Source organism: Anopheles moucheti, chromosome 3 (genome assembly GCF_943734755.1).
Source record: "Anopheles moucheti chromosome 3, idAnoMoucSN_F20_07, whole genome shotgun sequence".
NCBI classification, from domain to species: Eukaryota; Metazoa; Arthropoda; class Insecta; order Diptera; family Culicidae; genus Anopheles; species Anopheles moucheti.
The window spans coordinates 41,324,642-41,338,464 of NC_069141.1; the positions used below are offsets into that span (position 1 = coordinate 41,324,642).

Here is a 13,823-nt window from a genome sequence, read left to right on the forward strand (position 1 = left end):
TAGCAGCTGTAAAAGCACATATAAAATATAAATACTTTTAGCGTATTTACTATGTACTATGTTTTGTTATAGAAAATAGTAAAATTATGTAAATTTTTCTTACTTTACGTTAAGTTTTACCGCTATTTTGCTGATTCGATGAACCAGTTTTCATCTCCTTAATGCGATGGAAACCGATGGCTTGCTCAGATGCTTTCAGCGTTATAAAACACATGAGTTATACGGTTCTAGGAATTCACGCCCGAAGAGTTATGCATGTAACCGATCCGCAAAGGAGTATTAGCGTAAATGGTTAGCATCACACAAGGCGTTTACTCTTCATTTGTGTGCGTGCTTTAATGTGGTTAACAAAATTCTATGGTTAAGATGCCAGTGAGAAAATTGTATGCATCTGCACAGTGTTTGTGTGGATGCACACGAAGCGGAAGCGCTGGGAAAATGGATTAGTTTAATCCAATTTAGTATTTTCAACGTTTGATCGCACAACCAGATCGGGCTTTATTTACCTTTGACGGGCTGCCGAGGCAATACAATGCACCGTACGTACAAAAGCGGCACGTGCGAGTGCACCACCAGCCCAGAAATGCCAGAGAAATACACTGGACGCTGGCCCAATGAACGATCGAAATAGCCATCAATAGAAGGGCGTTTGCCGTACGGATTTGCTCTTTTGTAGCTTATATTCTATCGAGAAAGAAAAATAGATTGAGTAAAACCAGGAAAAACTAACTACGAGTAGCAACAGTTTCAACTAAAACCCCCCCGTCTGTTTGTGCGCCTCTATTTTGCTGGAGCCCGCATTCGCCGTTACATCTTTGTGCCGTGACGAAATGAATGAACGTTCGGTGAGGAAGGTAAAGCTATCTGTACTTTTTTTCTACCATCTACCATCCCAGTGCAAACACAAACCGTTTGTTGGCGTCCTGACCATCGTTCATGCGTGAGTACATAAAAATTGAATTAGCGTTACCCATGCATGGTTGGTGGCGTATAGCATACAACCATGCGGCATATGCATTGTTTGATCGAGTTTACTTTCCTTCCCAATTTGCATCTACTTAATGCGCCTGGTGGACATAGGGCAGTATCGGCCCTATCGAGGTTGCACTGCCGTGAAACAAAACAGCTTGTAGTTAATATTCGGTTGCAGTTATGTTGATTGGATTGGAGTATAGTTTTTGGAGTGATTTTGCGTAAGTTCAATGTGATTTTGTTGCATGCGTTTGACAAAAAGCTGTATCAGAATCGCTTTGACTAAATCTCACAATGGTTACTGGCAACATCAAATATAATTTTTAGTCAATAAAGAGAGTCCAACAAAGATGAGGATTCACACAATAGATAAAACAGCTGACAGAGCACCAGAATAATGTCTTAATAGAAAACATTTAAATGTAGCTGTAATAAGCTGGGATAAATAAATAACAATCATAATAAAGCATATTATTTAATTATTAATCTTTTAACTCATGGGATAAACTTATAAAAACACTGAATTTGTTGGAAATCTGTCATTGACTCGAGTTTTTTTTTCACAGTTTTTCCTAAGCCATAATATTTTTTTTGTGCTTTGATACATTTTCAGTAAGGAAATTACTTTTTGTATTTTGAATGTTTGGTATTTGTATGATTTATATTGTCCGCTCATTAGGCAAAACTCAAAATAAGTTAACGAACCTAGATTAAAATAATGTAAACATCTTAAGAATTAGAACAACACTGAATACCAAACTACAGTAGGTTCAAATAGGATCCCGTAAGATAGATACACATTCAGAATGAGGAATAATGAAGGTGAAAGTTGAAGGATAGAGGGAAAAGACAATTAAGATAAATGTTATAAAGAGGAAGAAGAGCTGTTACCAACGAGACTTTTCTCTAGAGTGTAGAGATTTTAGACAAAAAGTTTAAATTAAAGGAGACGTATAAAGACGAGAGTGAAGCATACAAAGGCTCACAAAATCGAAGTGGACGGGAAGGAACATAAAGTGATATCTGACATAAAAGATGTGGTGCATCAGTCATATTTACTAGGAGAGTTAGTTGACAATTGTTTGGGGAACATTAAAGTTACCCTCAGATTTCTTAAGGTTTTTTTAACCCGATAGTCAGTAAGGACTGGGGAATGGTCCGAATGCGATTTTGGCTCGATCCTGTGTGGGGATCGACGTTGCTACCAAATATCACCGATCCGTCATTTCCATAGTATTTCAATAGTTTTCCAGCATTTTCTTTGAGATTTCACCCTATTTTTAAGGATTCTCACACTTTTTTGCATTTTTTCTGGACTTTCATCAAAACCTTGTATATTGTCTAGTTTTATTTATGGAGAATTTCCATATCTATATATTGCAGAACTTTCATGAGTTCTTTATTTTACCACCGTTTTACATTAGGTTTTCTCATAAAATTCCTCAAGGATTTTTATTTCAAATTTCCTTTAGGTTATTCCATAGTTAACTATTAGCAACAGTTTTATTCGAGTCTTCGAGGGCGATTTCGAGTTAATTTTTACATTCATTTTTCAAGGGAGTTTCTGCAGCTCTTCATCAATTTCTGTTGAGAAATTACTATAGTTTTCATATAACATTAAGCAGTGGTTGCATTGTTTTAATAACTTTATACAATTTTTACGAGTATTTATCACTCGTTTGTATATTTGATGGCGGCGCCTGTTCCATACAGCCCCGACTATCCAGGCATCGGTCGAATAAAGTATAATGAATCCATAAATGGCAGGCTGATTTTTTAAGGTTGTAGTGCCACTACAGCAGAAGTAGAATGTAATATTGGAATTTCTAGCTTCCGAGTTTGAAACTCAATTTAAATACAAAAAACCTATAGAAAATAATGGTAATGCCAGTAAAGACGCCCAATTTGTATCAATTTTTAACAAAAAAATTATACCAAATTTAAAGATAATAGCAGAACTTACCAAAGGTGTACATAAATCGTAGATGAAATATAAATCAAATGATAACAATTACAACCAAGCTTCAATGACAGAAAAAAGACTAGTCATTTTGATTTTTTTAAACTAATTTTGCATCCCCAAAAGCACGAGCAAGTGGAGCGATTGTGGCCAAGCTCACCATTTTCAAACGTTCACACTTCATCAACCTTTTGTTGGCGATGCTCCTTTTGTACACCTTTGAAAAGCATCACCTGACGGGCAGTAAATGAATACGCGAGCAAGTGATAGAGTGCAACCAGCAACATAACCATGAACGCCATAAACTGGCCCCACCAAGTGCACCACTGCCAGATTTTGCCATTTCGCTTATCCCCTTTTTAGTGGCCATGCTCTTTTTTTCTGCGCCTTTTTTTGTGAGTTCCGTTACTTATTTCACTTCCGCCAGAGGTTCCCCTTCCCGGATGTGCCTCCCATGCCATCCCGTTTCGTAGACCATTCAAGAGACAGAATCCTTTCGGTCGTCAGCTTTTATAACACTTCAGGTATTATGTATCAGGGAATTTTTCCTTACTTGTTACTAACTGTACCTTTTTTTTGCTTCTTCTTTTGCCTTATATCTCTCACCCCAAATTGCGCTACCTTACTGGGAGGGTCCATTTCGGATGCACCATTCATTCCGACCATTTGGCAAGGGCAAGGGTTAAAATTTATGCACACCATTTGCACAAAACCCAAATAGCACTGTTTCCAGGCCCGGAGTCCATCCACAACATCCACTGCTTTGGTGTAGAAGGGCACGATCACTATGCATTGTGCCACACACTATCGCTTCTTTTCCGAACCCCATTCACCCGTTCAGCAAAGGATATTGAATTCCGGTGCACTTACGTGCTGAAAAGTGCATTCGATACGATTCTTGGCATCGGTGACGCTGGGTGAGTTTGTAAGCGCAAATACCCCGAATTTGGAGGATAGTCCGATCATCTAACTAACGTTTAATTGCTCTCAGTGGGCCAGCAAATTGAAAACACATTTCTGGGAGAAACAGCTTCATTCACGCCTGCCGAGCTTAGCTCCTTCCATCCCGTCTCGGCCGCCAATTTCGCAATGCGATAGCGGAAATTATTATGTTCAATATTGAATATCCGATTCATTGCCTCCGCTGTGGTGGGGTGTCCGTCCCGCTGCAAAAACGCTCAATTTGTAGCTCCTTCCGTCCGTTCGACGGTTTGCTCTCCGGGCGGCCCACCTTTTCCACCCAAGCCCACTCACACTCGTTGACCTTTTTGTGTGTGTTAGTGTTTTATGGCGCCATTTCCCATCTAAAGTGTGGTTCTTTTGTTGTTTTTTTCTCACTCTTCCCATGGCCAAAGTACGTTGTTTTGGTGGCTAACAATTTGATAAATGAGCGAACGTTGCAACGGGAAAAGTTCAAAAGTTTGCTCTTCGGCTGTGGTTTGGTGCTGTTCCGGTTGGTTTGTAATTTGCCAGCACAACCCAACCGAAAGCGGGCAGCCGTCTGTTTTAGTTGTTGTTGTTGTTGGAAGGATGCACCGAAATGCAGAATGTGCAGCGACCGATTGGAAGCGGGTGAAATGGTGCGAGGGGTTTTTTCCCCCGTGCCGTGTGGAAGTAAATCGACACAAGAAAGTGTAGCTACAACTGATAAAACTGTGCACTGCTTAAACAACGTTTTAAATTGGTGCACATCGTACGTTCTTCATCTTGGTGACCGAGCTTTCGGGGCAGAGGTGGCACAAAATGAATGGATACCATATTTTATTGTTCCTTGCTGCTTGCCACGCATACCCAGCCGAACACGGCGGGTTTTGGTAGATTAAATGTTTGCCAGCAAAAGTTACACCTTAACACCAGGTTGCAAATTTTTGGAGCAAAAGGAGTGCAAAATTTGTGCCGTTTCGCCATTGCAGATGGTCCATCTTAATCTCCGTCACTCCATCATCCGCTTTTCGCTTGAAAACGGTGGGAGGTCGAAAGTAGGGCCAGAGAGCAACTGACCTACCCTACCATGGATCACGCCGGGTTGCATTATTCACCTGTCGTCAGACGACGCCATGCATCGAGATATTTTTTTCCACCTTTCCTCCCATTTCCATTTCACCCACTGCCAACTTCCTCGTCACTTTTACTTTGTTCACTATTTCGCCGAAGCATAAATCATTCGATCTCGGCTAGTAGTTAGAGGATGCGGGTGAGAATCTGCCCTTCGCGGACCCTTAGTGCTTCACATCCGTTGATCCGTTTCGTTCGTCCTCGGTCGTTGCATACGATTTGCAAAGTGCCATCCTATCATCAACAAGACTGCACTACCCACATACATACACGTGCTCATGTTCATATGTATTATATATTTTTCCATTCTATTCAAATCCTTTCCCATCCGTCATGCTTCCGTGCGCTTATATTTTCTTCCCTTGCGCCGTGTGATGCTCTTTTTCCTTTCTTTTCTTCTTCGCTTCACTATGCCGGAAGCGGTAGTGAAAGTTGCTGAGTGAAGTCAGCCAAACATATATACACACACACACACACACTGCTGTTGAGATTGTCTGGTGGCGAGATATTGGCGAGATTTGTGTGGTGCGTGACAGGAATATTTAATATCTCCCGCATCTGTTCGATCGAGCAGGTTCGGTGTACATTTAGACCGACAGACCTAGGAACGAAACTATCACAAAACTTTAAATTGCCCCGTTGGCGGTATAGCCGGGATGGTCTGGGTTGATAAAAAAATGGGTGCATATTTCTGTTGCCAAAGCACGAGTAAGTATACGGGATGGCGCAAATAAGTTAATGGTAAAGTTTATGGCGAGATATTACTGTAATGGAGGCTAATGGAAAAGCTTCCGTTCCGAACGAATGAAATGCAAGGGGCAGTAGTTTTTGAAAGTATTATACACGAAAATATTAGCAAAGTCTTGCGTGTTCTAAGCACGTCTTCATTAATTGTTGTCTCAAAGCTATCAACAAAGCTTGATAGCTTGACACTACAGTGTAATGTCCTGTAGGATCATGACCGGTCGTATATCATTGTTCTGATCGCTAAACGTCAAAATGTAAATCCGTTAATTGGGCATGACAGCTTGCTGCGCAACTGTCATGCAGAAATACATTCTTTATTCGATCGTCGTTGAGAGAACATCTTCCGCCTTCCGTTCTTCCGTTCGTCCGTTCTTCCGTTCTTCCGTTCTTCCGTTTAATCTTTTCCGTTTGGTGCAACCATTGTAATTTCTGCTAGTGAAATTATTGATTTACGAGAGTGTAAAATAAAATCAGTGCATTACATCTCAGAAGTGGGATACCCCTCGTGCCTCCGCACCGTGCCGCCTTGGCTTCATCATCATTATCATCATGCCTACTCGTGACGAAATGCTTTGCGTCCTGTCGAACGCGGGGATTGTGGTTCCTCCTTCCGTCACCATCACCCAAATTCGGAAGCTGTTTTCCGAGGTAATGGGCATTAATACCTCTTCGTTGGGGGACGCGGAAGCATCCGTCGAAAAACCTGTTGCCGACGCTGATACCACGCGCTCGTCCGCCATTTTGGACGCTTCCATTGTTACGCTCACAAAGCGCGATGACGCCATTTTGGACGCTCAGACCGGCGCGTCTGCAACGTGCCTTTCTTCCATTCTTGCTGCCGCAACACATAATGGAAATGATCCCATGGCCAAAAGTGATCCCTCTATTGCTCCCGATGACGAAATTCGGCAACTTCAGCAACGAATCCAATTACTGGAATTGCGTCGCAAGATCCAGGCACTGGAACTCCAGACGGGCTGTGATTCACCACCGGTTGCTGACTTGAAGCTGGATAAAACCATCGAACCCTTTACGGGCGATGATGAGAGATGCATCCTACAATGGCTGGACGACTTGGAATACACTTTTTCGCTGCATCGAGTCAAGGAGGCGGATAAATTCGTCCACACTCGCCGGCTGCTAAAAGGATCTGCGGCTATTGTTGCCCAATCCTCTCGTGCCTCTACTGTGGAACAGTTAAAGGAGGAACTTATCTCCACTTTAAGCGTACCGCCTTCTGTTGAAACCGTACTTCGACAGTTACGATCCCGTCGTCTCTCTACAAAGGAAACTGCTTTGCGTTACGTGCTGGATATGCAACGTATCGCCAGTCGTGCTCCTGTTCCGGAACCCGAATTGGTCGACATCATTCTCGACGGTCTGGGTAACCCATCTCTCACTGCCGGAATGCGGTTCATAGCAACAAATGTAGAAGATTTAAAGCCGACGTTGAAGAAGTTCGAAACGCTCCGATCTCGAATTATCTTTAAACCAACCTCACCTTCTGTTCCGGAAAAAGCTCCTGTTTTGAACAGCCGAGGTATAACATCCAACATTAACCGATGTTATAACTGTTCGGAGTTTGGACATCACAAAAATAATTGCACTCGTCCCAACCGACCACCAGGGGCTTGCTTCAAGTGTTTCCAGATGGGACACACCCACAAAAATTGTCCTAAGACTGCTGCAAATGCTGCTGCCTATCCGGAAGCGACCAGCCATATTTCGGTAAATGATCCTGAAGTCTTGGCATTGGACGAATTGCAAGAAGTGAGTATTTCTTTTCTAAAATTAGGAAAGCCGGTTGTGATAGTTCAGGGAATCCAATCTTTAATTGATACAGGTAGCGCAGTAAGCTTTATTAATGAATCAATAGTGCCAGTAGGACTTCTAGCTGCACTGACGCCTTCCAGATATCGTGGCCTTGGGAATTCTCATCTTTATACCCGTGGTCAGGTTATATGTCGCATTAAATTCAGAGAAGTGATTCTCAATCATTCCTTTATTATTTTACCCGAAAAATCAATGGCCTGGCCAATTATTATAGGTAGGGATTTACTTCCGTCGTTTAATATTTACCTTACGTACCTTAAGAATTCCACCCCTTTCATGAAGTCACCTCGAAATGAAATTATATTACCAAACCAGGATGCGTTAAGCGTAGCAGCCACTGAACTTTCTAATATTGATGTTTATGAAACAGAGCTCGAACTTGACATTGGTCCCTCATTACGTTCAAAGGACGCTGCTATTGTCTTAGCAATTGTAAAAGAAAATTACCTGAACGATTCTATTCAGCGCACTAAGCTGATAGATTATAAAATGAAGATTAATCTCACTCACCAGACTCCCATTTTCACTAAACCTCGTAGACTCTCCTATGCGGAACGAAACCAAGTTAGGGAAATAGTTTCCAAATTATTAGATGAGCAGATCATAAGACCAAGTAATTCTCCTTATGCCTCCGCCCTGGTGCTCGTTCGGAAGAAGAGTGGAGAGATACGTATGTGCGTGGACTATCGACCAATCAATAAGATTACGGTAAGAGACAACTACCCCCTTCCATTGATTGAAACCTGTTTGGAACACCTTTGTAATAAGAAGTTTTTCAGTCTGTTAGATTTGAGAAGTGGATTTCATCAAGTGCAAATGGATGAATCTTCCATTCCCTACACCTCTTTTGTTACTCCCGATGGCCAATATGAATATACGAAAATGCCTTTTGGACTTAAGAATGCTCCGTCTGAATTTCAACGCTTTATTAATTCGATCCTTCGTGAATTTATTGCTGAAGAGAAAATAGTCGTCTATTTGGATGATATTATCATCGCTTCCGTTGACCTTCCGTCTCATTTAAAAACTTTAGAAGCTGTTCTACAAAGGATCAAGGAGTCTGGTCTTGAACTTCGCATTGATAAGTGCAAGTTTGCACATGAAGAGTTAGATTATTTAGGATACAAGGCAAATGCTTCCGGTATCCGACCAAGCGACAGGCATATTAGTGCTCTACGAAACTACCCGATGCCTTTAAATACAAAACAACTTAGACGATGCTTGGGATTATTCTCTTACTTCCGACGTTTTGTTCCATCATTTTCTTGCATAGCTAAACCACTAACCAAACTCCTTCAGAAGGATGCTACCTTTAACTTTGATGCTAATTGCCGTGAGGCTTTTGAGGCTCTTCGTGAGAGGCTAATTCAATCTCCCGTCCTCGCCATTTTTGACCCAAAAAGGGAAACCGAGCTTCACTGTGATGCAAGTTCATTTGGGTTTGGAGCAGTTCTGTTACAAAAGCAAGACGATAATAAACTTCATCCGATTGCCTATTTCTCGAAAACTACTTCGAAAGAGGAAGCAAAGTTGCATAGCTACGAGCTAGAAACGCTTTCAGTAATTTACGCACTTAAAAGATTTCACACCTATGTCCATGGACTTCCGCTCAAGATCTTTACGGATTGTAACTCATTGGTTGAAACCTTAAAGAATCGTAATGGCTCTGCAAAAATTGCTCGATGGTCCCTATTCTTAGAAAACTATGATTATTCTATTCATTATCGTTCTGGAACTTCCATGGCTCATGTCGACGCCTTGAGCCGAACCGAAGCCATCGGTGCTATCAGTGAGTTAGATCTGGATTTCCAACTACAGATTGCACAATCTCGAGACCCTTCTATTGAATCCCTGAAGCGTAGACTTGAAACTGGTTCCGTTGAAGGATTTATCTTACAAGACGGTTTAGTATATCATCAATCTTCTGTCAATCCTCTTCAATTATATGTACCCTTTGAGATGGTGGATAATGTTATTCGACATAACCACGAAAAGATTGGCCATTTGGCCACTGTTAAGACCTTTGATTCTATTCGCCGACATTACTGGTTTCCTCAGATGAAAACCCGAATTGAGACTTTCATTAAAAATTGCATCAAATGCATCCTTTATTCAGCACCACCTCGAGTCAACGCTCGAAATCTATTCAGTATTCCGAAAGTACCCTTGCCGTTTGACACCCTGCATATTGATCATTTAGGTCCATTACCTAATACCGGTTCCCGTAAGAAATATCTTCTGGTTGTTATAGATGCTTTCACCAAATTTACAAAACTGTACGCTACTGCGACCACTAATACTCACGAGGTATGCGATATTCTTAATCAATATATGTCTTATTATAGTAGGCCAAGGCGCATTATAAGCGACCGTGCGACCTGTTTTACATCAACCCTTTTTAAGGAGTTCCTTGAATCTCACAATATTTCTCATATATTAAACGCTACAGCTTCTCCTCAAGCTAATGGTCAGGTCGAACGTGTTAATCGCGTGATTCGTCCCATATTAAGTAAATTATCTGATCTCGCCGATCATTCCGATTGGAACTTGCACTTACGCACTGCCGAGTATGCTCTTAATAATACTGTCCACAGTTCTACGAATTTTCTTCCATCTGTTCTTCTCTTCGGAACCGAGCAGCGGGGTGAGGTTGTAGATGAGTTACGCGAATTCCTTGAGTCTAAGATAGAAGATGGAGGAAAGGATATCAGTCATCTCCGTTCCGAGGCACAAACAAATATTAGAGCGTCACAAGACAGAAATGAACGATACGTTGCAGGAAAGACTAGACCAGCCCCTAATTTTAAGGAAGGAGAGTTAGTTGCCATTCGATATACAGACACGGCTAATGTTAGCAAAAAGCTTAACAAAAGGTTCCGCGGCCCTTACGTAATTCATAAAGTTCTTCCCCACGACAGGTACGTTGTTAGGGATGTCGAAGGATGTCAGAATACGCAGATGGCATATGATGGCGTTTTAGAAGCGGACAAGTTGAGGAAATGGGCTATCAGTGCTGAAACATAGGAGAACTTCTGTAGTAGTCGGAATTGAGGTCAATTCTAGGTCAGGACAGCCGAGCTGTAATGTCCTGTAGGATCATGACCGGTCGTATATCATTGTTCTGATCGCTAAACGTCAAAATGTAAATCCGTTAATTGGGCATGACAGCTTGCTGCGCAACTGTCATGCAGAAATACATTCTTTATTCGATCGTCGTTGAGAGAACATCTTCCGCCTTCCGTTCTTCCGTTCGTCCGTTCTTCCGTTCTTCCGTTCTTCCGTTTAATCTTTTCCGTTTGGTGCAACCATTGTAATTTCTGCTAGTGAAATTATTGATTTACGAGAGTGTAAAATAAAATCAGTGCATTACAACAGATAAGCTTATTCTGTCGATCATTATTATGGATCTTCTAATCATCTGCTCAGCGGCGGATCAAACGGTAGGCGGAGTAGGCGGTCGCCTAGGGCCTCGCCGTGTTGGGGGCCCCAAAAAATTTGTGCCGATTGTGCGATTTTTGGAAATTTAGCAACAGAGTTAATTTATAGCACAAAATCTAATTAAAAAGGTACTAAATTGATCGAAAATATCCTTGGATTTTATATATCCTTGGTTATATAAACATTTGTATCTATTGGATTAGCTATATCGGCCCGGTTACACCGCTACGCAAGAGAAGTATGCAGTGTACTCAAACTCCTTCTACTTTATCGGCACGACATCCTCAGGATGTTTAAGCCTACCATTTCTAGTTTTTTTTTACTTTGTTTACCCGTAGGATAGTCAGTGCTTCGTACGGAGGTTTGGTGGTCCAAATGAAATTTTCCATGGTCCTGTCTTGTGCAGACCGGCTGCGCTACCAATACACCATCTGGCCGCCCCGTGTACCCTTATATGCCCTTTTACTTAAATCTGTTCATGTATTCTATTTCTTGAACGGGAAACCCTGATTGGAAAAACCTGATTGAGGCTGCCCTGTGGTGTATTGGTCATGGCCTTCACACGACAGGATCGGTCGAGAATCCCAGCCGTACCAATCCTCCTTACGCAGGACTGACTAACTTTGAATAGATACTATTTGAATACATCTTCAGCATCATACCATTTGGAGATGATAATTAAAAGAACTTATCTCAAATAGTACGATACAATAGTACATAAACGATCTCATATGAAAGATCGGCTATCGCTTATTAATAGCTTAATTAGCTATAAGGGTAATACATAATACATAATACATGTTCACACCATGGCTTTAAATCATTTGTGAAGGTTCCAATGACCATAACAGTTTCATAAAATTTCTTAAAAACAAGGAACAATACGAATCTTTTAATATCTGGCGGTAAAAAATTGTATGCACTGTAGGTACAGGAATAAATGTTCAATATTTGTAGTGGTGTAAACATAGCTACATGTTCGGAATCTTTTGGATGCCTAGGTGTCAGATGAAATGTAAACAAACAGAATTGTTCCAGACTGTGAATTTGCTACACCGGTAAAGTCTGCAAAATGGTAAATCGTAAAGGATTAATCAAAGCAAATTCGCAGGCGCTAATTCAAATTGTTGTTTTATTTTCAGAGCGTAACATTACACACTGATGTCGGGGACATAAAGATTGAGTTGTTTTGTGACGATTGTCCAAAGACTTGTGAAAACTTCCTAGCTCTGTGTGCGGGCGATTACTATAATGGGAATCTATTTCATAGAAATATCAAAGGATTCATCGTTCAAACCGGCGATCCTACAGGCACAGGAAAGGGAGGTCAGTCAATCTGGAAACGGAAGTACGAAGACGAATTTAAAGAAAATCTAAAACATAACGAGCGCGGCATGGTATCGATGGCGAACAGTGGACCTAACACAAATGGAAGTCAATTTTTCTTTACGTATGCCGCTCAACCTGCCCTGGATCTGAAGTATACGCTATTCGCCAAGTAAGTAACTGAGAGCTGGTAGCATTTCTCTGGCTGCAGTGTACGAAATACGTACTAATCAACGATGTATAACAACATTCCAGGGTCATTGACGGGTTTGAGGCATTGGATGAGCTGGAGAAACTTACCGTGAATCCCAAAACTTATCGACCTTTGGCAGAGAAAAAAATTAACAGTGTCACAATACATGCGAATCCGTTGGCTGGATAGATTAAAAGCGCGTTTCGTTTATTCAATCATCACCGATAATTATTAGTTCTATACTTCTAGTTTCTTATTTGGTTTCGTCGAGGTAACGCCACGGTACCATACTGGAATTCAGCTTCCTGGGCCTTCCCTTGTTACTCCGTGGTTGCGGATTAATTCCACTACCTCTAAAGGTTCATGCGCCGGCTGCTAAGGCCATATGTCCTCTGCTCTGTATACGAAATTTAAAATAATTAGGAACCTTTCTCCATTCCAAAACATTCTTCAAACATCCATCATGAACGGCTGAATCGAATCTAATATATATTTTAGATCGCTTTCATAATACCAGCTGTCATTGTGTCAATATAAACAAAAACTGAACGCTTGTGTTTTGCACGGTTCGGCGTCGCTTTTCACACATAGCTGCTGTAATTTCGTATTTTAAAATAAAAACTAAAAACTAACCATGGAAGAAATTCCGTCTATTCGTCGACGCTCATCGTTGTTTTCCATGAATCATGGTAAGAAAGGGAAGCATCTTGAAGATATGGTTAATTTTTAATGTGTTCTTCTTTTACCATCAGCTAGTGATTCCGGCTCAACCTCAAATGAACTAGTCAAGTAAGAATATGCAATCAATGGCGCAAAACAATGTCGTGCTTTCCACCAAATACGAATCACATCTATATTTTGGTTTCAGATATGAGAAGCAGCTCCGGCTTGAAATAAAACAGTGGAGTTGTTTGCTTCGTACCAAATCTCATAAGATACAGCAGTTACGTGCATCGTCCCACAAGGTGGATGCTTCCATTTTGAGCGATGAGCAGCGAAGATATCTGGCTGACGGTCCAACAGTGGATAATTACATTGCCGAAACCGAAACATTCGATAAAGCGATCACCAAATACGTTGAGCAAAAATCATTTCTGATGGAAAGGAATGCGCATATTGTGGAACAGGCGAAAGCATTAGTGGAACTAGAGATTAAAGATAAAATATCCAGCGAGCTATCGGGAACTATCGTTCCATAGTAAGAAGCGAGTGTTCGTTTATTTAATCATGTTTTGTTACCAGAAATTTATCTGCAATTATGATCAAATGCATTTTTACAGCAACGCTGCGTGCAAAATT

General features: G+C 41.2%; 2 protein-coding genes across 2 annotated transcripts; both read left to right on the forward strand.

The window, feature by feature from the left end:
* The first annotated feature begins 12,023 nt into the window (after positions 1-12,023).
* Positions 12,024-12,720, forward strand: LOC128304312 (peptidyl-prolyl cis-trans isomerase-like 3). The gene is made up of 3 exons (XM_053041484.1): positions 12,024-12,080; positions 12,148-12,503; positions 12,587-12,720. Exons 1-3 carry the CDS (start codon positions 12,078-12,080, stop codon positions 12,711-12,713), a joined length of 486 nt encoding a protein of 161 aa, XP_052897444.1. The 5' UTR covers positions 12,024-12,077; the 3' UTR covers positions 12,714-12,720.
* A 356-nt stretch (positions 12,721-13,076) lies between these two features.
* LOC128302821 (uncharacterized) lies at positions 13,077-13,815 on the forward strand. Its single transcript, XM_053039670.1, has 3 exons — positions 13,077-13,213; positions 13,277-13,313; positions 13,393-13,815. Exons 1-3 carry the CDS (start codon positions 13,159-13,161, stop codon positions 13,721-13,723), a joined length of 423 nt encoding a protein of 140 aa, XP_052895630.1. The 5' UTR covers positions 13,077-13,158; the 3' UTR covers positions 13,724-13,815.
* Positions 13,816-13,823: the final 8 nt, after the last annotated feature.